This window comes from Alosa pseudoharengus, unplaced genomic scaffold, assembly GCF_046254945.1.
Source record: "Alosa pseudoharengus isolate Yale_2024_CS ecotype anadromous, Long Island Sound unplaced genomic scaffold, YU_APseudo_1.1 YU_APseudo_1.1_scf_6, whole genome shotgun sequence".
Lineage (NCBI taxonomy): Eukaryota > Metazoa > Chordata > Actinopteri > Clupeiformes > Clupeidae > Alosa > Alosa pseudoharengus.
Window position 1 is genome coordinate 19,770,642 of NW_027468848.1, and position 27,734 is coordinate 19,798,375.

Below are 27,734 nucleotides of genomic sequence, written 5' to 3' on the forward strand. Positions count from 1 at the left end.
GGTACACAGCTGAAACAATTATTTGCTTACTTACATTTCCTCAAGTCACTAGTTTGTCATCCCGTTGCAGGTGTCGTAGGGAAGCTTGTGTGAGGCTCAGGTGCTCAGATATAACAATATCCATCGTATACGGATGGATTACAGTGATGATTTAGGAACAGAGAGAAGGTGTCTTATTTGCATGAGCCACTATTGATGCACATTGTTTACAGTCACCTGAACAGCATGGATTTCAGTCATCCTCAATATCCAACGTAGTCAGATATGTTGGTCCTTGGTGAATGCATTACTTTCAAAGCTAATGCTAATAGCTCAGACACTCAGAAAATTGCCTGTGTTGTTCATCCTCGACCTCCACAGCCCCATAGCTTGTCAAAGCCTCTGCCATTTGCTACACAGATAATATGGTACTGTAATGACTGGTTTTGCTCTCGCCATCTTTAAAAATAGATCTAAAGTGGAATATATTCCAAGCAGAAAATGGCTGGTTGTCATAGAAAAACAATGGAGACCTCTTTTATGGGGTGCAGACAAAAACTCAAAAGACTTTTGAGTCATAATAGCACATTTGCCTGTTTTTATTTTTATCGAATCTAAGCTGAAAATAGTAAGTGTATGTTTTAAACTACTTTAAACGCCCCCACCCCCCCGCCCCTCCCTCCTTTTGAGCAACATCAGCACTGAGCCAGAGAATGCTCCACGTAAACATTTGGATGTTCTGAAAATGGCACACCATCCTTCAGGCTTTTCTGCATCATTGAAGCAGAAATCAGTTTTCTCAAGAAATGCAGAGAAAACACTATGGGGTGTATGGACCATTTGTATGAACCATTTCGTGAATTCTTGTTTATTTATAGTTGTATGCGTACCATACAGTGTATGATGTATGGTTATGCCTGTATTCAATTGTACGCTATATACTTGTCAGAAGTCACACACAGTCAGTGGCACACTATAGGGAAGAAAGACATTAGTCATGCTTTTGTGACCTTACATCATGACTACTGTCCTGTTTACGTGCCTAAATGATCATAGCATTGCTTAACTTCATCAATATGATCACCTTAGATGTGCGTCATAGTCTGGCTCCAAATGTCATTTTAAAGCTTCAATATCCCTATGTTCCCTCGAGCCCCTTAGATCGATTCTTCTTGGTCTTGGTGCTGGCGTGTGTAAATTCTAAAAGTGATGGCTCCTGTAGACTTGTGGCTTTTAAACAGCCTGACAAATAATGTGAGATTTTTTCATTTATATATTTGGACTTCTGGCTTTTATAAAGAGAGGACAGTGAAGAGTGACAGGAGGCGAGTGGGAGAGAGAGATGGGGTGGGATCGGGAAGTGACCCGGGTCAAACTCAACTCTGGGTCCCCATGGGCACTTGGATGTGGGCAGTGTTTTGGGTCAGTGTTTCATGACGTCCTGTAGGTTTTGCTTCATTTAGATTCATACACTCTTTTTAGGCATAATTTAATTGAATAAGACATTCATGGGGTATAATCTAATTCAATTTGGGTTCCGTTTTCTCTTATTTTAATTGGTTTTAGTGAGTTTTCTATAATTTAATAGCGTTCCTTAAAGAACCACATGCTCATCGCATCAATTGACTTTTTTATTGTCAAAGTACTTTAAAAAAGTGTCAAGGTGTCTGAAATTCTGTAACAGTGACAGGCTTTAGAGATGTGAAAATCAACCTGCAAGTGAACCTGCATGGAAGATCTCTTGGCTTTTTAGTCATGTTGACCTTTTGAAAGGAATCCCAAAGGAATGGATGAAACCCCTTTGTCTGCTCTCTTTCATGTTCCAGGCCTGAGAATACGGCTTTTGAACCTGTCTTTGAAGCTGCTGACATGCCTTCTGTACATAGTGAGGGTGTCTCTGGACGATCCCACTGAGGTCACACGTGCAAGGTACTGCCCAAGACATCTCCATATCCTTAGAATATGCTACACCATAGTCAGGGTGTCCCTGGGACACAGATGGTATTAATATTCTGGGGAGGGGGTTCCTAATAAAATGATAGTAATTATGTACATTTTGTTGTGACAGCCATAGAGTGTGATGAGAGCCATGCAGTGATTATGGTTCATTATCACACTAAAAAGCAAGTCACATCAAAACTGTGCCACTGTAAAGTTACCAAGGCAACCCTCAGTTAGATTAAGAAGCTTTTTTTGTATTAGAATGTGTTGGTTTGCCCTCATTTTACCTGTAATTATTTTTGTCCGAGCAGCAACAGCACGCACACGTACAACATAACCGCTGATCCTTCAGATATCAACTGGTAAGTCCCAGAAGTGGGCCCCCCTGTTCTCTCTGCTGGATAGAAATACACCTCCTAATATACCTGTAAACTAAGGCTAGTCTTTGTCTTTTGTCTTGTTTTTGTTTTGTTGTTTCTCATGGGAAGGGCATTAATTATCTGGGTAAACAGAAGAACACCTGTCTGGGCTATTCAGGTAAGAGGACTGTTGCAACTAGAATTGCGGTTCCGAGGAACTGCAAGAGTGGGTTTGATCTGGGGCACGGAACTCGGCCTCATCCAAGGATTCCAACGGTACCTCATTTATGAAAATCGGACATACGGGTCAAAAGTTACATGCACACACCTTCATATACACAGACAGCCCAGCCCAGCCCATTAGAGCTCTGCCAGGTGGCTTAGAACTCTTCCAGGTGCAAGCTTAAGCAATTAGAGCTGTGATGTCACAATCGAAATTTGAATTCTGAACATTCCGCCATTCATTTCAATGGGCCCAAAAAACGCAGAAAAACGGGAATACCGCGAAAACGACAAGGGCCAGCGACACGAAATTAACAAGCAAGTTACACCGGTTCGGGCCTGAATTTTTGGAGTTCGAACCGCGTTGATAGCTCAAACGGTCTAGGAGCAGTAGTTCGGCCAAAAAGTGGGTGAAAAGGAATAATAAATAAATAAATAAAGTAAACTTAAGAAGAACAATAGTGGGCTTGCTCCGCAAGCCCACAGCATGGCTTCGCCATGCTGTGGTCTTGCTGGATCAAACCCACTAATGAAATGCCGCAGTAATGAACTTGACAGCACAGACTGAAAATTGGCAACGTGCACCTCACTTTAGCACAATAATTACACTGAGGTGTTTAATTCCTGCCCGAATCTCCAGAAGGTTATTCCATTGTGGGTTGGGGGAAACTCACACTTTATTATCACCATACATCAGTGCCTTAGAGATTGAATGGGTGCTGAAAACCAATTACCTGTCTGCTTTTAATTCCCCATTACTGTTATTGTTGACTGGTCAAGTCTGTTTCCCCAGGCCTCTGTGAGTTAGTCTCATAGACTCATGTGTCACGACAACTGTCCCTGCTGTATGGCCTGGCAATGAATGACACAACAAAGCAGGGATTCCATTATTGAAGCTCTTAATTAGTCCAACTTTCCTGCCCTCTCTCAATCTGGTGGAGATGCTACAGGCCATCAAGTAGTATGCTGGTAGAAATTCCTGTGTGTGTGTGTGTGTGCGTGCGTGCGTGTGTGTGTGTGTGTGTGTGTGTGTGTCCAGGGGAGTAATTCCTTAACCTCCCACTCAATCGTATCTCTCTCCCTCTCTCCCCCCCTCTATCTATCCCTTTCTCCCTCTCCTGGTGTAGGTGACAGTGGCCTTAATTAGTTTCCTAGAGGCAATGCTCCTCACATATCTAAGTTACAAGGTGAGACCCATCTCCTTTAACCGTTTCTTAATGCCTTAATTATAATTTTAATGAAACAAAATCCCAGATGGATTAAGTTAATTAAAAAAGTCAACATATTATGATTGTTTAGTGCCAAGCACTAACCTTGTTAACCTTTGTTTAAAAAAAAACATTGTCACGTAACTGATGTATTATCACTGAAAATGATCATTTACAGCTCTGTGTAACATTGAAAGAGTTATTATGGCAGCTGTGTTCATTCTTACCTCCCTGTGACTCATTGGTGATACTCAGTCTTTATCTGTGTGTCTCAAAGGGAAACATCTGGGAGCAGATGTTCCAGATCTCCTTCATGTTGGAAATGATGAACACAGTGCCATTTATAATAACAGTAAGTTTGCAAGACAGATTCACACCTCAAAACAGAGACAGCTTTTGTTGCAATACAGCCGGGCTGCACGGGGTGCGCAGTTGAAACGCTCCATGCGCAGAACTTAGTTTTAGAAGATTGGTTTTCAAAAATACACGCCACTATCACATCTGGTGTAGCCAGTTCCATTGATTATAGTGGAAGCTAAATGTTGCAGCATATGCTTCATGCCTGGTGTAGCCTGCCTGTTAGTTAGCCTGTTAGAGGTCTATCAGTAAAAATGTATGATTTCAATGTAATACTCCATTGCTCCTATTTATGGGTCTGAAGCCCTTCAATTTGACAGTTTGTAATTAGCGACTTTACGCCTGATAAAACCGCTTTATAAAACACTGTGAAGAGGAATGATGAATAAGTAGATCAGATGCAGGTTACTGTATATTCTTGCAACTGTGTTTGTTGTTGCTATTGTCATCAAGTGAAAGACAAAATTATGTCTTTGTAATGTTAGAGCTTGACCAAGATGGCTATTTATTTATCGTCTCTTATATTATGTACATCACTATCTTATGCTGTTTACCCAAAGCTCCTTAACTGAGAATTGTGCCCTTAAAATCCTCTCCAACTCTCTGTAGTGCAGTGTGTCCTAGCGTGCGTCCCTGTCGGTCATGATAGATTATGGTCAGATTCAGGTGTGATGAATGAGTCTAGAGACAGTTGTAGTGGAAAGGACACTAGGATAATGGATTCAGCAGGTTAATGATTTAGTTTTTGAAGGATCAAATCTCAAACCTGTTCTTTAGATGCCCTCTGGGAAGGTTCCCAAAGGCAAAATGGAGCTCAATTATGTTTTATATGTCTGTCACTCATCTGACAAAATAATGCCGTTTTGTGTGATTGTGTTATTAAAATATATTGCCATTGGTCTACAGATCTTCTGGCCGCCATTGAGAAATATATTTGTACCTGTGTTCCTCAACTGCTGGCTGGCCAAGTGCGCTTTGGAGAACATGATCGTAAGTGCTTTTATGGCAATGACCTTTTGTTTTTTAATCAGGATCACATCATATGAATGAAAGTCACTTGCGGCAGATTGTTGTTGGAAAACCTCCTGTTTGTTTTGCTGATAAGGCAGCCTCTTAGGTGAAGGGTCGCATACGACTTGGCAGGGAAGCGCTGCAGGGGCCAATGAGATTTAGTTCCAGCTAATAGCAAATCATTAGATGTCAGAACCTAGCAAGGCATGACAGTAATGATCCGTGATGACTGTGTGGGTAAATAACAAAAGCCAATTAAAAGACCAAAAATTAAATAGCAGGCAGATATTTCATTTTCTAAACATATCACAAATCATATTATAATCAGCAAGCCCCCTGTATATCTATTACAAGTCCAACCCAAACCGATTCTTTGTTGCAAAAGCATATGGCATGTAAGTAAGTAAGTATAAGTATATATACTTTTTTGATCCAATTTGGTCTCTGCATTTATCCCAATCCGTGAATTAGTGAAACACACTCGGCACACAGGGAACATACAGTGAGGTGAAGCACACATTAATCCCGAGGCAGTGAGCTGCCTGCTACAGCGGCGCTCGGGGAGCAGTGAGGGGTTAGGTGCCTTGCTCAAGGGCACTCCAGCCGTAACAAGTCCGAAGCGCTAACCACTAGGCCACGGCTGCCCCTTCATTGCACATCAGGAAAAGGAGAGCTTAACTTCCATACAAGTCTTACCTGTATTCTTCTGTCTTACACGCAGTAAGATAGTGTATAGATCACTGGCACATGGAATCAAGAGAGACCCTGTAATTAAACATGTCCCCCCCACCCCACCCCACCCCCTCCACCACCAGAATGACCTCCACCGTGCCATACAGCGGACCCACTCTGCCATGTTCAACCAGGTGCTCATCCTCATCTGCACCCTGCTCTGCCTGGTCTTCACCGGGTGAGTAGCCACCAGCCTCCGCAGTCAGCCCTCAAATTGCATTACATCGGCATGCAAATCCTGTCAGTCCTTTGAGAAGCAGTGAACAGAGGGGACATCAATCAATTAGGTTTTAGCAAATCTGATTTGTCAGGGCATTGGCCATTGTTCTTTGTCAAAGGGCAGATGAAAGAGCTACCACTGAAACACCTGACATTGGCTGTATGGCCGCACACCTTCATCCAATCAGTGTTAAGAGTATTTCAAGTGTCCTGTTTGCTTATCTCACCGTCATAGTAAATCTGTGCCCTGCATAACATTCATCATACGGTGAATCAGCCAGCTCTAAAATGACTAAAGCATTCTTGACTGTAATGTACGTTTTGTCATAGTGTTGTCTGAACAAGCTAGTTATTCCATTAGCAATTCTATGGCATTCTAGACGGCAGGTAGGCCATCAATATTCTCTGCATGCATCTCTCACTAAAAAGGACGTAAGGCAGCTTGATGCCTCAGGTTGTCAGTTCACTGTGCTGCTTCCCTGTTAGTGGAACTCCAACTGGTTTTGTCAGATGCCTCAAGACTCCTGCATTATCTAGCTTCTGTAGCCTTTCCTCAGCTCTTTGTGATTGTAGTAATGATATTGGTCAGACTGTTGCAATTTAAGCAAAACTAAGCTGTTGATCAAGCCCTAAGGAAGTATAATTGCACCGGCCCCATGCCATTGTTGGATATTACATGGCAAATTAGCCATGTGTCTAATTTAGCTGCTGTTACCATGGCGACCTTAATACCTTGTGTAGCCATGGCAGCTTTTTTTTATGGAGATAAAGCGAGGCAGTCGGCTGAATTCAGTTCAGTGATAAGGAATATCTGCACAACTATGCAGAAACTGAAAGCAGATGCATAGAATAAAATGGCAAAGCTTCACTTTCACTTCACCTAGAAGATAATAGTTGAGTAGTCTAAGTCTATTTGAATATTAGTCTATTGGTGGTGGTTAGTAAGGTCCCCCCCCCCCTTCACTGGAAAGTGCTTTGAATATCTAGAAAAGCGCTATATAAATGTAACGTGTTGCTATTAGGACTTGATTTGATATTTTAACCTTTTTTACTTTTAACTACAATTGGCATTGTAAAATGATAATGAGTGTTGAGTGATAAAATGGTTGAAATGAGTTTCTTAGAGAATAAATTGGTCAACAACAAAGGGAATTTCAGCTCACTTTAGTTGTTATTTACTGTATTAACTCACTGTAGTTAGTTTATTTTTACAAGCCTGATGATTCAAATATCAAACAGAGAACTTTCATAATGAGAGCAGTGCCCTTGTTGCACGTCCCATATCACCATGACAAATAGCTGTAAATAGTTTATTATGGGTGTACCTACTAAAGCTAGCATGGCACATAGAGAAAGTTGTTTTCAAATCCCAAGATGTGGGCTTGCAGTAAATAGTAGGAAAAAGATAAATGTAGGACACTGCTTGGTTTCACTCTAGAAACAGAATTCAACATTAGAGAGAGAGAGAGAGAGAGAGAGTGCTTTCATCTTATATATGGAGTACAGTACTGCAAGCGCATGAAAGCTGATCGAGCCATTATTTGACCATACCATCCAACTGATCCCTATGTACAGTATATGATGCACAAACACTAGATATGTGTAAAATATGAAAGTGACACAAAAATCAAACACAAAAATAATGATATATTAATGAGCTGCGGCTGGTGAACTTGAATATGTAGGCCTACATCTGTCAGTGGCTGGTAGATATCGTAACACCTCTAATTATCACCCAACAACAATGTTTTTTAATACTTCAAAATAAAATTTTTCAGTAGCCATAGGTGTGTAGATTTGAACAAAATCTGGTTTGGTTCTTACCGGGGCTTTTACTGCCTGAAATATCCGATTTTGTTTGCCGCGCTCGGAGGTTAGTGCTGGCCTGGTGGGTCGTCTACTTCCACCCTTTCAACGGCACATGAGCGGTTAGACTGAGAATTCTCGTCGCTACTTCAAAATTCCACTGGAGCTCCAAGCGGATTTGTACACGCATTTTACAAGACTGTTTACAGCTCTTCGAGTCACGGTAAAATGTAATTTTTGGTACATAGCTAATTTAGATACACTTATGGTGTGGGTGCTTGCGTTTCCTTAGGAATCCGCCGTCTTGGTTTGTATAGAAATGAATAGTAAGTGACACATACACGTAAGAGGACAGAAACACGGGACTGGTGGTAATAGGGGGGGTTCCGATACATTAGTTTCCCACGCTGCTGTATACTCATGCGCCAGTCTTCCGTTGTTGTCATTCCTAGTGCCTGTGGAATACAGCACCTGGAGAGAGCAGGGAAGAACCTGTCCTTGTTTGACTCTGTGTACTTCTGCATCGTCACCTTCTCCACGGTGGGCTTCGGGGACGTCACCCCTCGCATCTGGCCTTCCCAGCTGCTCGTGGTCATCATGATCTGTGTTGCGCTGGTGGTCCTTCCCTTACAGGTAACACTACCCTCCGAAACGCACTGACTGACCATAGGGACAGACCTCACTATTTTGTAAGGTTTTCTTTCTTTTTATAACACATGGCATAACTGTGAGAATCTTCCCGTTTTAAAACATCACCAAAAGGAATCAATTCTTCCAGCTTTAAGACTATGATTCACATTCATCAGTTACTTTTTGTGTCTGACATAATTGTTGATATTGTAACCACCTATGTATGTACTGTATGTTTTGCGCTTGTCTCAGTTTGAGGAGCTTGCCTATCTGTGGATGGAGCGTCAGAAGTCAGGAGGAAACTACAGCAGGCATCGAGCCCAGACTGAGAAGCACGTGGTGCTGTGTGTCAGCTCGCTCAAGATCGACCTCCTCATGGACTTCCTCAATGAGTTCTATGCCCATCCCAGACTGCAGGTGCGCAGTAGTATACTGTAGGCACGGCAGGGTTTCTGTGCTGTCAAGTTGGCATCACTAAACTTTGTTGAGGCAGGAGAAAAAAGGTTTTATTGTCTTTCTTTTCCCCCTTTTTTGGAACTTCTTGTTCACCTATAGAGATTATACCATCCGGAGGAAAGACAGAAGTTCTTTTTTTGATAATGGCATTATTAAGTTGAATTACTCACACTTGAGGTCATGCATCTGATATAGTTGGACTTTCACATGTAAAGCCCTATAGCCTTGTAAAAACGCTTGCCTTTATATATAGCTTCTCTACACTTCCAAGCACTCAAATCTCTCTCTCTCACACACACACACACACACACACACACACACACACACACACACACACACACTCAGGCTCATACACCTATGGTGTAGGCTGCCATTCAATGCACCAACGTGCACAGGAACAGTTCAGGGTTCAATGTCTTGCTCAAGGACACTTCTGGTTGCCAGACGGCATCTCTACAGTAGCTCTTGAGGCAGCAGCGGCCCTTTAATAGCACTTCTCTCCTGCAGGATTACTACGTGGTCATCCTGTGTCCCACGGAGATGGACATCCAGGTGCGGCGCGTGCTGCAGATCCCCCTCTGGTCCCAGCGGGTCATCTATCTCCAGGGCTCCGCACTCAAAGACCAGGACCTGATGAGAGCCAAGCAAGTCATTCATGTCATTCGTGTTGTGCTGTTCATGACTCACTAACTTTGATGCAGGAAACTGCTGAGCTGATGTGACGTTCACTGAATGCTTTTTGATAGCGGTAATAATACACAGAACAGACTTCAAACGGGGCTTACACTATAAGGCCATCACTCACTGGGTTTTTAACTGGGTAATTTCTTTTGCTAGACACACACCACACACACACACACACACACACACACACACACACACACACACACACACACACACAAGCACAGACAAAAACATGCTTACTTAGAAACCTCAATTTTTTAAATTGATGAATGGATATGTCTAAAAATATAACTTTTAGTGCTCTCTCTCTCTGACGCTCTCTCGCTGTCATCCTGCAGGATGGACGATGCGGAGGCATGCTTCATTCTCAGCAGCAGGAATGAGGTGGACCGCACGGCTGCCGTACGTATTATTAAAATCAATAACGCCCAACCAGTAGTGGTCAGGAATGTAAAATTGGTCATTATCCCCTGAGCTGTGTAAAAGGCTGTGGTTTATTAAGGACAGGTTGTGATTGATCACCCCAGGATCACCAGACCATCCTGAGGGCCTGGGCTGTGAAGGACTTCGCCCCCAACTGTCCTCTGTTTGTGCAGATCCTCAAACCAGAGAACAAATTCCATGTGAAATTTGCTGGTTAGTCATCTGATTCCAGCCACTGCATAATAATAATACCCTCTAAACAGGTGATGTAGTCATGTGGTGTATGTGTGTGTGTGTGTGTGTGTGTATGTGTTTGTATTTGTCTGTGTTAGATCACGTGGTGTGTGAAGAGGAGTTCAGGTACGCCATGCTGGCCCTAAACTGTGTGTGTCCGGCCACGTCCACCCTGGTGACCCTCCTTGTTCACACATCGCGGGGACAGTGAGTAGTCATCAGCCATACACAGGTCAACATAAAAAAAGACCCAACTAGAATCTATTATGAATTTATGAATAAAATTATAGGTATTTATGATCAAAGTTCATCTTTAATGATGCCTCTTATTATGCCAGTGTTACGATTAGTTAGTATCTCATTTATTTCAGTTTACATTTAAATGTATTCAATTGGCAGAAGCTTTTATCCAAAGTGCTCTTTGTTCCACTTGAAAGGTTTAGGTTTTGTCTGCGTGAGTGCTCTCTAGATTGCAGCGGCACACCTCTTTTGTATCCGCTGGGGATATTTATTATTTCTGACGCTGAGGAATGACAAAAAAAAAAAATTCTGCATTGAACACACTCATACACAAACATACATACATTGCATACAGAAAGTATTCACAGCACTTATGTATTATGTGTAGAATTTTAAGAGGAAAAATAATTTACTCTATTTTGGAATAAGGCTGTAACATAGCGAAATGTGGAAAAGTGAAGCGCTGTCAATACTTTCCATATGCACTGTAATCATAAATGTACACCTCCTATAGGACTAATGTGTTGCTCTCAACTTTTATTGCAAGGGAACTGGATGGAGGCGAGGCGGGAGGAGAGTGTTGATGTGTGAGTGACTGACGTCCCGACAGCTCTGTGTGCTGCTGTCTGGATCTCCAGGGGAGTTATCAAAGGCAGTGGATTTACAGAGCTGTGCACCTCTCCCCAGCGCATCCAATCTGTTACTAAATTTACCTCTCCGGAGGAAAGAAGCCCTGCTTGCATTAGCGAACCGTGAACAGCATCGCAAAACTGATAGGGAAAAACACGCAGAGGGGAAAATAGCTGTGTTGTTTTAAATTATGTTTTAAATACTATTGGACACAGTGGTGCTGGGAACTCATCTTTACTTGTAGGTCAGTTTGTGATTATGTAAGTCTTTATTCTTCAATCTTAGGTTGCCTTGGTTGACGGCTGAAACGATGTCTTGTCTGTCACCGATTTCATGTTTGTGCAGCGGTGCTGTGCTGTGCACTGATGCGAATGTAATTGGCAGCAATCAAAGGTGGGAGACAGAGTGGCGGTTCCTGCCCTTGTTGCCACCGGATCAGAACAAGGTGTGGCCAACTGAGAATGAACACGGGCCAAATGCACGTTTTAGAACAACACAGCTGAACAACACCAGTTTATGACATTTATTTTCATATTATTTTATTTAGATTATTTTATACTATTTTATTATATGTTATATTATTTTATACTTTAGTGCTTTTGTTTTTGTTATCTGATCCAAGTTATTTGTTATTTGAGCATAGAGAGTGAGTGAGTGAAACCCAACCTGTAGACGTGTTGGGTCAAATCTCCTCAGGTGACTATGAACGTGGCAGCTCACCGCCCTTGCAATCAGATAGGCAGAAACCCCGCTAATACCATTTCTCACCGCCCTGCTCTGGCTCCCTGTCACTGGCCATATCGTGTTCACTGATGCCCCTAATACTCATCCACAAAGCAGTTGCCAGTCTTCGTCTTGGGGCTCGTCCAAGGTAATGCTTCAACTTTGGACATAGTCATTATGGTCTGTGACTGAATGAAATTGTCTGGGACTGCCATCACAGTGTGCTATGAAGTCTCAATCTAGAATCCTCTTCTCGATGCTCCAAAGGTTTTGAAACTGAAGCACGTCTGGTTAGTGATGAATTCTGATGAGTCCTTTGCAGACACTGAAAAGTATAATATATATAAACTGTAAAACTATTCCACAGTCAGCCACACATCTATCGGGCTTCAATCACAAGTCATAAACACTAGACTTCTCAGTTTTAAACTTGCCACTTTGGTTTCCTTCTAATGGAGCGGTTTGCTTTTTTTCTACTCTACTTCACTGGTACTCTGCCTAATTTGTACTTTGGATAAAAGCTCCAGCCAGCCAAATGATAAAAAGGGAAATGGCCAGCATAGTAAACCACAGTTTATTACTTTATTGCCTATTTTCTGTGTAATGGCAAAGTATTTCTGAAGTAAATACCAGTTTGACTTCCTTAAAACTACACGAGGAAGCATGTGTATGGACTCTTCAGATGTTTCCTCGTGTAAGCTACTGTAGGTGGCCTGTCGTTGTCTCTCAAGCTCTGGTTTTCTTCTCAGGTCAGGTCTTGATCCTTCTGCTTGCAGGGAGGGCCAGCTCTCTCCAGAGCAGTGGCAGAGGACATACGGCCGTTGCTCGGGCAACGAGGTCTACCACATCCGTCTGTGCGACAGCAAGTTCTTTGGGGAGTATGACAGCAAGAGCTTCACTTACGCGTCTTTTCATGCTCACAAAAAGTAAGCAGGAAATATGCAAGTTACTTGAAACAAAGTGCAAGACATAAGGTTCAATTTCTCTGAAATGCAAAGGAAACTGTGGTGGTCTTAAGAAGAAAAACAACACCCAGAGATGATGTCTTGTGCAAACTCAACCCTCACCAAACAAGTGAGACACTTTAATAGGGACTGAAAGGAGAAAGGAATGGAGATCAGTGATTTCTCCGTTTTCAGATGGTGCTTCAGTTCATTTGCATCAGGGTGTCAGTTCTTCTAGAGGCTATGCTGGCAGCATTTTCATACAACGTCCTGTTTCATGACTTAATATCCCAGGGTTTAATAACCCATTAATGTTAATGTTCACAGAGACATATTATGTTTCATGAATATTATTTTCCCCTTCTCTTGTAATATTTCAGCTATTTTACCATTTACATTTACATAGTCATGCTAATCTGTTAGTATAGGGGTAGTTTCACAGTCATGTGAAAATAAACCTTTTTGAAATATCATTATTTATGTTATGTTATGTTATGCTATGTTATGTTTTCCCAATTATCAATGTGCTTCTAATTCTAGTCATTAACAGTGCACATACAATTATAGAATCCAACATAATCACATATATTAAAGTACACAGATATATACAGTATGGATAATCTCGAGCGCTCACTTTGACTGTGGAACTACCCATATACTGGCACCATTCAGCTCCTGGGTGGGTTTTTTTAATACTCCAGTAATAAGTGATGTTTGTGCGGTTCCTCCAGGTACGGTGTGTGTCTGATCGGCGTCAAACGAGAGGAGAACAAAAGCATCCTGCTGAACCCGGGCCCGCGCCACATCATGGCTGCCACCGACACCTGTTACTACATTAACATCACCAAGGAGGAGAACTCCGCCTTCATCTTCAAGCAGGAAGAGAAGCACAACAAGGGCCTGGCGTCCGTGGGGCTGTACGACGCCCCCTCCCGCCTGCCCGTTCAGAGCATCATCGCCAGCATGGGTGAGTGTGTGTGTGTGTGTGTGTTTGTGTGTGTGTGTGTGTTTGTGTGTGTGTGTGTGTGTGTGTGTGTGTGTGTGTGTTTGACAGAGACAGAGGGGGTAGTAAGTGCCACCTAGATTCATTATTCTTTCTAAGATTAGGGCATTCAGATTGGTAATAATGATATCCACAAATGGTTTGTTTATGTTTTGCTATCTCTACCACATAAATATTTCAGTGGCTAAAGTTGTCCCCCCGCTTTCATTATAATAAATTCATACACAAAAACATTGGTAAGTTGTTTGTTGTTTTTTATTTAAATTATACATGACCAACAACTCCACATATTTTCCAGGCATTTAGAAATGGAAAAATAACAAAATGGTCACTGCATGTCTGTATTTAAAGCAAAACAGTGTATTTTTATTACCTTAAAATAATGGCTTCAACCTCATTTTGACGCCACACCGACTCAGGAGAATGGAGTCTCTGACATTGCTATTGCAGGCATTAAAACATTTCTTATTTTAAGCCCTGAAAATGGGTACCCAGCATATAGAAAACAGTAATTTCTACATTGTGTCACTTTAAGGCCTTTGCATGCTTTTCCAGTCAGAGTGTAGGTGCCTTCACCTCTTGTCTTTAATGCTGCATCTGACTCACTCATGCAGTCTGGTGGTGGAGTCTGTGATGGATGATGTTCACAGTCCTGCAGGGCCAGCTGAACAGTGCAAGTAGTAGAACTCAAAAGCCTGCGTAACTCTTGCTGATTGGTTTATTAAGCCAAGACATAATGAACACAATAAAATATGCTGCGGGAGTGTGAACAAATCCTTTCAGCCCTGTTAATGTGATTAATCTACCTGGCTCGAAACGTTGGCTGAGCGACAAGAGTCACATCTCCCCGTGTTTCACGCTCTCGCCCACCTCTCACTGCTGCTGCAGGGACGGTTGCCATAGACCTGCAGAACCCCGTGCCCCCGGAGGACAGCAACAAGCTGGGCGTGCCCACGGAGAATGGCGCGGGCAGCCGGCGGCCCAGCATCGCCCCGGTGCTGGAGATCGCCGACTCCACGGCCATCCTGCCCTGTGACCTCCTCACCGATCCGCTGGAAGACGAGACGCCCCAACCAGACGAGGAGGGCCTGCCCAGTGTAGAGTAAGTCACCACACTCACATGTCTAAAGGTGATGGATGATACACAGGGCAACTTTTTGAGCAATGGTGCCGCCGGGCAACTTACTGTACTGACCAGTGCTGTTTTGACACATTCCCTTTGATATTAGGCTGCAATTTCTTTCTGGAGAGCGTAAACAACCAGCAGGCAACTTGTTGTGATCCTCCAGCCAGAACATAAAGAATGGCTGATGTGATTGCCTGGTAACATGGCTCAAAAAGTTGCCCCTTATATCATCATTTTTCCACTCATCACTTTTACCCTGCTAAATTACTGAACAAATGTGAACCACTAGGATGTCATCTAACAGGCAGACTGTCAGGGCCTAAAGTTCTCAGCACTGTGCTGGAATTCAGGTTGGCCTATTTAAGATTTGAATATAGTTAAATATATGGTGGCTAATGGCTTTGCATTTCTGGCACAAGTTCAGGCACTGAGATTTCCCTTACATTAAGCCTGGGGCTGTCATTGTTTCTCTATCATTGTCTGTGTGCTAATTATATTAGAAGCCTCGAGAACGCTTGCCAGATTCAGTGGAATGTTTTCTGGGAATAGCTGATGTAGCTCTTCTTCTTGTTTATACTGCACTGCCAGGAGTTTCCTCTGTCAACTTCAGTGCAGTACAGCCATCTACTCTATAATATTCCAGCAGCACCCCATGTTTAGCGGAGAACCCCATGTTTAGCGGAGAATCTGTCACTTTGAGAAACTTGTGGTGGTTCATTTGGCAATTACAGCAAAGTCCTTTTAGGCAAGTCCCTCCACTCGGCAGCCATATTGCATCGCTTTTTGGGCACTCATCGGGCATCCGTTTTGGCAGAAATGCGCGTGCGCAAGGCTTCACGACACCAATCTTGCTCCAGCGGCGAGATCACAACACGATTGGCATGTTGTCTTCACAACACACCACATTATTGGCTCAATGTATTCACAACACAGCACATGATTGGCTCAATGTAACATGTCGACGTTTTGCCGCAGAAGGGGTGGGATATGTGTAGACAACTGCCATATTGGCGTTACAAACTAACCCCATGCATTTCTATGGAGGATTTTTTGAGTGCTGTGTCTCCTCATTAGAAAGTCTGATTACAGTGGTTTGGTGAGCTTCTGTATCTGTGCTGGATGTTGAGGTCTTGAACCCTGTAGCTAGCTGCAGCCACATGATTTGTGGTTTGATTCACCCTTTCACTGGTTCTTCTCAAGGTTGCTGGTTGTCTCTGTAGCGAAGCAAGAGCATATTCGCCAATCACAGCCTGAGTCATGCACTCTAACGGTGTTAATTACCAGGACTTGTTAGTGTGACTAATAATGATGGTTGGTCAGACTATCTTCTTCTTCAGGAAGCACACTGAAAGTCTTCAACACCCTGTGGTATCCCTCATGCATATTCTATATCCTGCACTCTTAAAACAAATGTATTGAAAACAACACAACTTGCGTTGTTTTTTAACACATCTCTGTGTCCAGATAGGGACAACACATTCGTTTTAAGAGTGTACTGCTCCCAGTGCAGGCTGACCCATTGACCCCTCACGTCTCACCTCAAAGCCATCCTGAGGGGTCTCAATATCCGCAGGCCGACATCCTGACAACAAATCCCACATCTGACACCATACCGATAGAAGGGACACAGCAGTGTCTCCTACTCCTCCAATAACTCTGACCACATCAGCAAAGTGCAGGGCTGTAGTCAGAGAAGACATGACAGTAGCCTACATTGTCCACCTCTCAACATTGTCAATTCAGATGAGTCATAGCAAAACAAGCATCTGCTAAAATGAGAGGATTGCTTTCTAGGGGGTTGACACTAAGGTCAAGCAGTCATCAAAACATCTTGTATCTCGATGTGACCAGCCAGTCCTGCATCTAAGTGTTTTTTTAAACAAAGGCTCATGATTATGGCAAGTCTCTCCCTTGTCTCACACCAGCAGGCACACAGTCTCTGTAGGTGAATTTACGTCATGGGTGACTTTAGATTTCATTTAATTGGATTAAAATATATTGGAATTGGGATTTTTTTTCTCTCGTCAAATTCTAGAATCCCTGTGTTTGTCGCCCACTGGAGAGACCATAAAGTGGCTGTGAGAGCTGCAGTAGAGTGTAGTATGCAGCCTTAATGGCTCATTATCTGAAGCCCTTTCCTGCTGTAGTTGCCTTGACAAAACAGATAAATGAGGTTGTTTGGCAACACCATTAAGACAGTACTGCTCCTCCTCATCCTTGGTGAAGAGTGCAAAATCAATCACCCAGTCTAACACCACACAGGCAGACCTTGGCTGCTGCTTTTTGACAGCTCAGATACAGTATTGTATTCATATACAAAGACCATCAACACAAAAGGACCCCATCTGCCAAGCTGCCTATTTATTTGCTCTGAATAAATCAACACATTCAGCAACTGCAAACACCTTCAACACAACAAGGTTGCACTTTGAGAATTTCATGTTTCAGATCTGTGTGTCCTCTGATTGAAATATACTGTATGTTATCGTGACCCAATACCAACATTGTTAAGAGCAGAGCAGACTTGACAGGCTTGTTGCTCCCAGAAAGACTGTCCCAGAAAGCTCCACGCAGCCAGCTATAACCAGCCTGCCAGATGGCAGGAGAGGCAGAGGCACAATTGGAGAGAAAAGGTCACATAGTGTCACATCAAATCAGAGGATCTGGGGGGCATTTTCTTTTGACTGCAATACGTAGTGGCAGCTCTGCCTCGAAGATCTGCAATGGACAGGAGACACAACAAGGTGACAGGAAGTGGCCAGTACACACATAGCGATGACAGACGCTGCATCAGCAGCCGTGCTTGCAGAATTTGTTTTGTTTTTGTTTTTGTTTTTGTTTGTGCGTTAAATGGCTGTAAAACTCCATTCTCTGACCAAGAAAGTCCCTAGTGTCCACCTCCTCATCTGAGACATCTTTGGTACTTCCCACAGAATGGCTGACGGCGGTTTTCTAGGGACAGGCTTCCTTAATGAGCCTCCGTTATGTGCTTCTCCCTCCAAAATGCCTCTTCTAATGTGCCTCACTGGGAGACGACTAATGCAGTGTGGCGAACACACACACCATCTTCTGCTAACGTGGGTCCACAGCGCCTACCTGTGGTGAAACATTAACATTGCAGTCCTGCCAGTAGGGCAATTCAGCTCTGCTTGAGAAGCGTGGATGAAGTCGTTAAATGTGATGCAGTGGAATGTATACTGTCTACTGTCGAGAAGGAAGCAGACAAAATGCATCTGTGCTCCCTGATGAGGGTTTCAACATTTTATTTATCTGCATTTCAGATATGTGAAAGGATATCCACCCAATTCGCCGTACATTGGGAGCTCGCCAACCCTCTGCCACCTCCTACATCAAAAGGCTCCATTCTGTTGCTTGCGACTCGACAAGGTGAGCCGCCCACCACATCCTTCCCAATTAGCATGAGAAAAAAAAGCAGCCTTGGGTTTTGTAAGGACAGACTGTAACAGAGTGTGCTCAAGAAGGAGGAGATAGAATTAGAAATTAGAATTTTTACAAAAAATAAGGGGTGGGGAGCAGCCCCTGCATACAGTAATTTCTGTTCGGTTCTGTGTGCACAGCTAACCTACTTTCCACACAGCACAGTGGACTGAAAAAAGTGTTAAAGTGGGCCATTATAATTTGTTATTTTAGTGAACAAAACAGACTGCAATTATATCGCTGTCTCCGAGGAATTGACTTTTTTATTATGCAGGAGTGATGACTACATTTAAATGAGCCCTATGAGTACCATTAAAATAATTTTCCTGGCTTTTCCTGAATTTTGACTGTCACAGCTAGCCTAACCCCCAGTCCTTATGCTGTACAGACATAATGACCCTTGATTCTAAACCAAGTAAAAAAGTATAAAAAAGTATCAGTTTTTTATATAGCTGTCGGTGTGTATTCTGTGCTGTAACATGGAGTCACTGTCCCTTTCTACAGGGTTGCAAGCACAACAGCTTTGAAGACGCCAAAGCGTATGGCTTTAAGAACAAGCTCATAATTGTGTCCGCCGAGACGGCAGGGAACGGCCTGTACAACTTCTTAGTGCCGCTGAGAGCTTATTACCGGCCAAAGAAAGAGCTCAACCCCATCGTGCTGCTCCTGGACAATGCGTAAGAGAAGCCAACGCTCCCTCACCAACTGATAAAGGGGTTTTTAAAAACTAAGCTCTAACAACTCTTGAGGGGTTGGTTATGAGAAAAGAAAACTGTTTTCACTTTTTTAATGGTCAGCCTAATTCAGTCTCCTTAATGCTTTTTGTGTGAGACCAATTGTTTGAGATGTTTAGGGTTACTGCAGAGTTTTGGACCTGGTAATTTCAGCATTAATTGTTTGGAATGTTTTTAGCCTACTCTTAGCTGTTTGAGTCTACTTCATCAGTTCAGTCATCATAATGTTTTGTTCTTGAGTGTATGCTGAAGGTCGTATTGCCTCCTGTATGAGGACTAATATACCCAGTGAAGTTTGTCTATCCACAGATTATAACTCTTAAAATAGTAAGGATTGATATACTTTTAATAATGCCCTTTAATATACATAGTTCAGCTGCATATTCAATCAGAGCCAGCCTACTTCTGAGAAGGAGCAGAAAATGGGCAGTTAATTAGTCAGACAAATATGTAAATAAGGAGTTTGGCAATGCTCCATAAACATGGTGAATGTGCTGAAATCTTAACTTCCTTATGTTCCCCTGCAGGCCTGATAATCACTTCCTGGAAGCCATCTGTTGCTTTCCCATGGTATACTTCATGGTTGGAAATATTGACAAGTAGGTCTGAGTCTTAGTCGCCTTGAGAAACATTAGCACAGTTATTTGTACTTTTATGACTAGTATTGTTGTCAGTTAATAGCATATCACAATTTTTTTGAAACTTAAGTTGAAGCATTTGTTGTAATGAGTTGTAATGAGCTGTAATTGCATACTGTAGGCCTACTACTGAAAATGACAATAGTGGTAGCAGCTGATGCTTTGCTGATGCTGTATCATTGATTGAAGCGTTACTCCCCGTTGACAGCACACGTTGCCTTATTGAGCTCTGAATATGAATGATTGATTAGCGTGTGCTGTCATTGGCAGCCTGGATAACCTGCTCCAGTGTGGGATCATCTACGCTGATAACCTGGTGGTGGTGGACAAGGAGAGCACCATGAGTGCAGAGGAGGACTACATGGCCGACGCCAAGACTATTGTCAATGTGCAGACCATGTTCAGGTAGAGCGACTGTAGACGGTTCACCCAACTCTAGTCATACTACATCCTAAGACTGCTGTCTTACAGACCCATGTTCAGGAAAGGTAACCGTTTTCCCTGTGTAAGTTCTCTATGCTGTTCTCTACCAATCTGTAATTGTAATTGCCATGTTTCAGGCACATGAGGGAACTGGCCATTGTAATCAGTGATCATTCTTACAGTGAAGTAAGCTGTGTTTATCCCCATTCTCTGCCTGTGTCCCTCTCTCTTTGTCTCTCTTCATCAATCTTTCTCTCTCCCCTCTCTCTCTCTCTCTCTCTCTTCTGCTCTTCCTATATAATTATTTCTTTCTCTCTTTTCTTTTGAAACCTCAGGTTGTTTCCTAGTCTCAGTATTATCACTGAGCTCACCCATCCGTCCAACATGAGATTCATGCAGTTCAGAGCCAAAGACTGTTACTCGCTCGCCCTCTCCAAACTAGAGAAGGTAAAAGATGGACACTGACCACAACACACATGTTTAGTCAAGTCTTCAGCTGTTGCAGCTGCATTTAAAGGAACCATATGTAAGATCGTGGCCAAAACTGGAACTACAATCACTTTCAAATTACTGTAGAGCATTGTATCCCCTCCCCCCTGACTCGAGGTTGCCAACCTGGATGCCGAAACACTACTAACTTTGTGATTAGTAGATAGGTGGAGGGTGGCGCATGAGGCCAAAACACAACATGACATGAAAAAACACAACAGTTGAGGGCTGCAACTTCACTTTTTAAATGACAAATATCCTGGCCAGACTACTGTTGTCAGTGATATAAGTATTTGAAATGAACATGATTTCTTAATGTCTAGTGACATATCAGGGCCATTTTATGATTAAATGAAATACATTTCTTACATATGGTTCCTTTAAGTGGAAAGAAATCACCTGAATATTACATGGAATGCTGATCATATAACTGGCTTGTAATTTTTTATTTTATTTCTACAGATAGAGCGTGATAAAGGATCAAACCTGGCCTTCATGTTTCGTCTGCCATTTGCTGCAGGAAGGGTGTTCAGTATCAGCATGTTGGACACACTCCTTTACCAGGTTAGTGAGAGAATTACAGTGGAGTGCCAGTTTACTGTAGATCCAGTGATGTGCTGCTGATGTGCTGGCATCCCATTCTGTCTGCTGAGCACTGCCTGTAATGTGTGTAACTCCCTCCGTCCTGCTATTTGTGCACAGTCCTTTGTGAAAGACTACATGATCACCATCGCCAGACTTCTCTTGGGGCTGGACACAACGCCAGGCTCGGGATACCTCTGTATGGTAAGAGCAGCAGAATGACTTGAGCCTCTCTATCTCATGCACAGTGTTAAGGTTTCCTGAAGTGTGTGTGTGTGTGTGTGTGTGTGTGTGTGTGTGTGTGTGTGTGTGTATGTGTGTGTGTGTGTGTGTGTTTTAGATGAAGGTGACAGAGGAAGACCTTTGGATCCGGACCTATGGGAGATTGTTCCAGAAGCTGTGCTCCACCAGTGCAGAGATTCCTATTGGGATTTACCGCACCGAGTGCCACATGTTTTCCTCCTCAGAGGTACGGAAGGGCCCTTCATAAACAACACCCTCATTTTAGTTCTCTCATGTCGCTATGGAGTTATTATGGTATTTTAGGCTCAGGCTATCTCACTGTGAAGGGGTCTTATTCTGTGGTTTGGTAGAGGACATTTGTAGCCATTTCCTTATGATTATGTGTTCGAGTAGCACATTCATTTCCTCTGAAAATGCTTTGTATTCACAGCAAATCTAGTTATATAATAATTTCCTTTCATTGCTATGAAATTGGTTGTTATTTTTTCAGGGTTGAAATAGCCACACGCTGGCACATCGATACATCACCGGTCTGTGTTTACTGAAATGTGCTGTGCTATGGCTCACGGTCTGAGAACACAATGTTACACATGATAATGGTCCCACGCTAATAGCTCTGGTAATAGTTTAACTGCGCTGTGATATTCTCTCAGGTCTCTTCATTCCTGACAGAGCATGTAGCTAAGTGGTCGCATGTGGTGTGGTCACCTTTTTTGGACAAGGCAGTGTACTTGCATGATCTCAATCCACCCAGCTGTAAATGGGTGACGGCTTTGGCCTGGGTTGACCTGTAACACAATGGTAATCCATCCTGGGGGACTCTATGGCTCTCACCTGTATTGAAACTGGTTATAAGCACTAGCCTTGTTAGCCTTTAAGGCTGGGGAATGATTAAAAGGACTATGTGTAAAATTTGAGTTGTTTTGAATGCACTATTATGTCCATAATGGTACTCTTCCATTGACTTGCATGTATGCGAGAAAGCACCTCTTGAGATAAAAAAAAGAAGTGGTATTATGAGAGAATACCATCTGAAGCTAGCTGGTTAGCACACAAACACATTATTGCTTCACACATTGCTATTTAATTTGTGAATGTTTCAAACTATTTGTGGATCCAAAATATGTTTTAACAGGTGCCAGACAAAACGTGTCAGAGAGAGAGAAGGAGATGGTCTGCACACTGTATATGGGCTACAAGAAATACTTTATTTATTCTAAAAAGGCAACGTTTTGATCTCAACAGATCTTCAACAGAAGTTCTTATTTGCCTGATTAAGATCTGTTGAGATGGAAACGTTCCCTTCAAGAAGTATTTCTTGGAGCCCAAGTACAATGTTTCAAACTAAACAAATCTAATCTCAGTGCCCACCACGCTTCCCTTCGCAGTCCCAAGTGTCCATGAACATGGAGGAGTGTGAGGAGTCGCGGGACCGCCGCGAGTCCTGGAAGGAGAAGCCGTCGCACCGCTACTCGATGGGCAGCGACCAGTCGGACCACCCGCTGCTGCGCAAGAAGAGCATGCAGTGGGCGCGGCGGCTGAGCCGCAAGAGCGCCAAACCGCCGAGCCGCGCCGAGCGCATCAGCCAGCAGCGCCTCAACATGTACCGCCGCTCCGAGAGGCAGGAGCTGTCCGAGCTGGTCAAGAACCGCATGAAGCACCTGGGCCTGCCCACCGTCGGATACGGTAATCTCCCCAGGAGCATGCAGGACCAGAAGGATTCATTTCATTATTACAATTTAAAACATTAGTCATAAAATATTACAATTCACTTACATATTGAATGTTAAATTGTAATCATGAAATAAACCAGGTTAGGCAGTATTAACTTGTGCAGTTATACATATAACTTATTTCACTGTGGTATTTTTAGAACATTTAATAGTAGATGCAATGCAATAAGGCCTATCCATCTTTTAACATTGTCCCATCACTCATCGTTACATCACATTACATCTTGACTTCACTTTTTGTGACATCTCACACCTTTCCATGTCTGTGTGTGATTAGAGGTCAGAATAGACTGGCAGATAGTCAGATTGATCATTTATTCAATTTTTTACTTTAAAAGTTTGCTCCACGTAATCATTTTGGTTCAACAAAATATACTGAAGAGAGGATAAGTGTTCTGCTTCATCATTTTAATACTGTACTCTGTCACTAGATTTGAATAACTTTCAGATTACCCTTAGTTCTTCATATTAAACATATTGATCCACTATCATATTTCCCACTAAAGGAGTACCGATACTACTGTCTATTACATATGAATCATGAATAAATGATGTACAGTTGGTTGCCCATGACATTAGTCATATGCAGCAGAGATGTACTCTAAACCATATTAGACCTTTTCTAAACCAGTGCTTCCCTCTTCAGCGTGTGCTGTCCATCCATGCATATGATTTATTTCACTGTGCATTTTGCACTATGGCCCTCTCTCTTGGCACGCTCTTTTCACATTTCTGATTCTTTTCATGTTTATATTTTACGCCATGCTTTGTTTTTCTTAAAAGAGAACAACTATGAAGAGTATGCATCTCCAGCACATTGGTATGCTTACTTATACGTCTCAAAGAGAGTTTTTTTTTTTTTCCACAGAGTGTGCCAAGTGTGAGGGCTTTGATTACATTTAATTTCAATTTCATTTCAGCATGACACGCTTGTAGCACTCTGTCCTGCCTCCGTCCTTTTCCTGTTCTTGTGATGAAGTATGTTTTATGTATCTGCTGCTTGGCTGACCTCTTCTCTCTCTCTTCTCTGCTTCCTCTCTTTTCTTCTTTTCCCCCTCTTCTTCAGAGGACGTAGCTAATTTAACCGCAAGCGATGTGATGAATCGTGTAAATCTAGGATATTTGCAAGGTAATACCTTCCAAGGACACGTCACTGGGGTGTACCTGTGAGAAGTGTTTGTGTGAATTGTTTTGCTGCCTTGTTTGACGCCCCCTGCTGACAGAGACCACAAATAACTTCATAGCACCACAAATGTCCAGAATTCCTCCAATTAACAGTCTCTCATTTATTTTAAATCCACAGTAATCTGATACTTCAGATATGTTCAGTATGGATATAGCTTGATGAAACAGTGGTAACTGGTGGGAACATTTATACGAGCAATTAAAGCATTATTCTCTGCATTTTAAACTCAGTACTTAGTATCTGACGGTTAATGAGCATTTTGATTGCATTATCTATTATTAGTCATGCAGATTTTACCTCTTTGTGGTATCACATGGAATCGCTATAAAACACCCTACAAAAAAAAAACACAAATCTCTTAAACTGCAATCCGTACTAAAATGTGTGTGTTGGGTCCTTAATTTGGTAGGAACACAATTGGCTTACCATTGTGTCTTAATTACTTAATTTCCCTTTGCTTAAGAGAGCAGGTGTGATGGTTTGATGATGAAAGTGAACAGGGGTTTGAATAGAGGCCAAGATGGTATCTGGGAAATCTGCATCACTAAAATCAGACTCTCAGATAACACTGTTTTTGAACCCAGTTCGTAACCACCTTCAGTCAATCTGAAGAGATAAGATGTGTGGCCTCAAATGTAGAAGATACTTTCACACACACACACACACACACACACACACACACACACACACATACTCATACATATGCACACACACACACACACACATCCTCACAAACATCCGCACAAACACACATAACATATACACTATATATACACACATATACTGTACACATGGACAGTCCAATGACACAGGTAAGCCGGTCACATAAGCTTAATTTCTGACCCTCACAAAACTGTACGTATGATGACAACACCAATGACCCTTTAGCTCTGGTTCCCAATGGTTTATTCCCCATAGAGGATGAACAGAAATGGGCTGAGACAGGTGACATGTACACACCTGGGTTTAGCACCAGGCTTTGAGGGAACATGGTTATTCAGGAAGGCCATCTCAAACCCTTCAGTATACAGTGATATACACCATTATTGCTCCATTTAGGCTAACAACAATCTATTTGTATTTCCTCTGTTTGGTACTGACTGAAGGTACTGACATGACAAAGGTTACTTACTTGACAGGTACTTGCTGAATGTACCGTCACTTACAGTACGGACATGGCGAGGGTCTGACTGCAGGATGTTTGGTCAGAGTGGAGCAGAACACACTGTGTCTGCTTGAAAGGACACAGTCGAGCTCTAGTTTACTGGCCATACAGTACACATTGTCTTGAACACATGCTCTTTAGGACCGAGCATGTGTTTTGAGTAGACACACTTCCTGGTTGAGGGTTTTCAAGCAGCTGAAGTTGTGAGTGCCGTGGGTGAGAGCTGGTGGAGCATGCCTGATAACTCCAAGGTTATAGGCGCGGCCCTGCACAAACACTGTTGTATGTTGCACCGCCAGACAGTGGACAGCATACAATAAGTACAGGGTAGACGTTCCCAGACGAGGCAGTTTTATAAGGCACTATACTCACTCACACACACACACGCACACTCACACACTCACACACACACATACTGTAAGCCCTCTGCTCATATGTCCTGGTATGTGTCCTTTCAAAGCTCACACTGAATGTCTTTTGCTTCACTCTGATCGGTCGAGCCTCAACGAGCTTGGCTAGGTTACCTGACGAATGCTGCAAGCATGCCTCTGTGTTGCTCTTGTCAGTTGGCACTTGTCTGTTGGGAGCTGTGTGTTGGCATGGCAACCTGGCGACTTGGTGACGTTGTGAGACTCAGTGATTGACTTGGGGGAAGGGGGGGGGGGGTGGTTTCGGGGACGTGGACTTTGGTGTGGGGGGGTGGGGTGGGTGTGGACTTCTTGTTTCTGTCCTTGGATGCGGACGTTTTCTGCATGCCCCTCAGCGCATGGGAGATCTTGCAGCTGCATGGGCGTCCTGTCTTAAGCCGTGCCCTGTCAGTAATGGTCAGTCCTTCTCTCTCTTTCACTCGGCTTGGCACACGTTAAGTGGCAAACACAGGTGGGTTCGGAGCAGTGAAGTACTTTCCAGTAATGCTTAGTTCTGTTTATTTCCACTTTCCGCCCCGCCAATGCCAAGCTACATCTACTGTACGTCATTCTCAGGTCGACCTTCCGCTCAACAACACGTAGACACAACGCTTCAGACACCTGCACCTAGTGCACATACACACAAACACAGGCACACACACACACACACACACACACACACACACACACACACGAGACCACACACTTACATGCCCCCTGCCCCCTGCACAAACACATGCTATTGTTTTGCCCACTTGGATTATGTTATTGGAGTGATGTTCTATCTATATTTAATCTTGAATGCTTCTGATTAGAAAATAAGACATAATAACAAATAGAATTGACTTTGTCATGTTTGACAGATCTTCCCCCATTTTGATCAACGTTTCTTTTTCCAGATGAGATGAACGATCAGCAGAACACTCTCTCGTACGTGCTGATCAACCCTGCGCCAGACACCATCCTCGAGCTGAACGACATTGTGTACGTACCTTAGCTAGATCCCTCCGCCACTTAATCGCTGAAACCAACACCGGAGGTTGACGCACAACAACCGTCAATCAAACATGAGTCACATCTCAATTTAGCAGCAATTGCATGCTTATGTGAACCCAGCCAGACCTCTGTATCTAATGAGTTATCAGTTTCGTGACTGTGAGATGTATGGTGAGTCATGCTCATGGAAGCAAAGTGGCAGGCAACCAAAAAAGTTCCTTGCAGCCTATGTAATTATCCTCCTATTTGTTATTTTTCTGTCTTTGTTCTATTTAGTTACATAATTCGCTCCGACCCATTGGCGCACATGCCCGATGATATGCCGGCCGGGCAGCCGAGTGCCAAGGTTCACCAGGAGTACACCGCCGAGACTCGAGACGAGACCGACCTCTGAGCGTCGCCAGCATCCCCCCCGACTGCCTGAGTCCCTGACCCCCCCCCCCCCCCACCTCCACCCCTCCAATCTCTCCGCCGAGAGCCACCACAGAGCCTTGTTCACTTTCCCTCTCCAACCCTAAATTACTGTAGCGCATCATCCCACCCACAGCACCCACACACACACACACCCACACACACACACACACACACACACACACACACACACATAACACTACCAGCTGCCATGAGGTACACACACATCCCACCTCCACTCTTCACCTGCTCTTCTCCCCCATCTGCTGGAGTGGGGACCTGCTGCTACTGGAGAAGAAGAGGAGAAGCCATCCATTTAGTGCTCACCTGATTCATACTATACTATTCATACTAAACAATAC

At 43.2% G+C, this 27,734-nt stretch overlaps 1 protein-coding gene across 1 annotated transcript in view; it reads left to right on the top strand.

The window, feature by feature from the left end:
• kcnt1b (potassium sodium-activated channel subfamily T member 1b) overlaps nucleotides 1-27,405 on the top strand; it is a 47,602-nt gene extending 20,197 nt beyond the window's left edge. Inside the window, exons 5-31 of the mRNA XM_076270263.1 lie at nucleotides 1,806-1,908; nucleotides 2,232-2,282; nucleotides 2,409-2,457; nucleotides 3,629-3,688; nucleotides 3,987-4,061; nucleotides 4,973-5,056; nucleotides 5,893-5,987; nucleotides 8,287-8,467; nucleotides 8,717-8,881; nucleotides 9,428-9,564; nucleotides 9,943-10,006; nucleotides 10,132-10,240; nucleotides 10,360-10,468; nucleotides 12,631-12,780; nucleotides 13,530-13,765; nucleotides 14,690-14,903; nucleotides 18,209-18,314; nucleotides 18,870-19,042; nucleotides 19,627-19,698; nucleotides 20,008-20,142; nucleotides 20,496-20,607; nucleotides 21,112-21,213; nucleotides 21,352-21,435; nucleotides 21,572-21,700; nucleotides 22,863-23,160; nucleotides 26,865-26,949; nucleotides 27,238-27,405. Of these exons, the coding sequence (XP_076126378.1) occupies nucleotides 1,806-1,908; nucleotides 2,232-2,282; nucleotides 2,409-2,457; nucleotides 3,629-3,688; nucleotides 3,987-4,061; nucleotides 4,973-5,056; nucleotides 5,893-5,987; nucleotides 8,287-8,467; nucleotides 8,717-8,881; nucleotides 9,428-9,564; nucleotides 9,943-10,006; nucleotides 10,132-10,240; nucleotides 10,360-10,468; nucleotides 12,631-12,780; nucleotides 13,530-13,765; nucleotides 14,690-14,903; nucleotides 18,209-18,314; nucleotides 18,870-19,042; nucleotides 19,627-19,698; nucleotides 20,008-20,142; nucleotides 20,496-20,607; nucleotides 21,112-21,213; nucleotides 21,352-21,435; nucleotides 21,572-21,700; nucleotides 22,863-23,160; nucleotides 26,865-26,949; nucleotides 27,238-27,355 (3,296 nt within the window). The 3' untranslated portion in view covers nucleotides 27,356-27,405. The remainder of the gene's footprint in view (nucleotides 1-1,805; nucleotides 1,909-2,231; nucleotides 2,283-2,408; nucleotides 2,458-3,628; nucleotides 3,689-3,986; nucleotides 4,062-4,972; nucleotides 5,057-5,892; nucleotides 5,988-8,286; nucleotides 8,468-8,716; nucleotides 8,882-9,427; nucleotides 9,565-9,942; nucleotides 10,007-10,131; nucleotides 10,241-10,359; nucleotides 10,469-12,630; nucleotides 12,781-13,529; nucleotides 13,766-14,689; nucleotides 14,904-18,208; nucleotides 18,315-18,869; nucleotides 19,043-19,626; nucleotides 19,699-20,007; nucleotides 20,143-20,495; nucleotides 20,608-21,111; nucleotides 21,214-21,351; nucleotides 21,436-21,571; nucleotides 21,701-22,862; nucleotides 23,161-26,864; nucleotides 26,950-27,237) is intronic.
• Nucleotides 27,406-27,734: the final 329 nt, after the last annotated feature.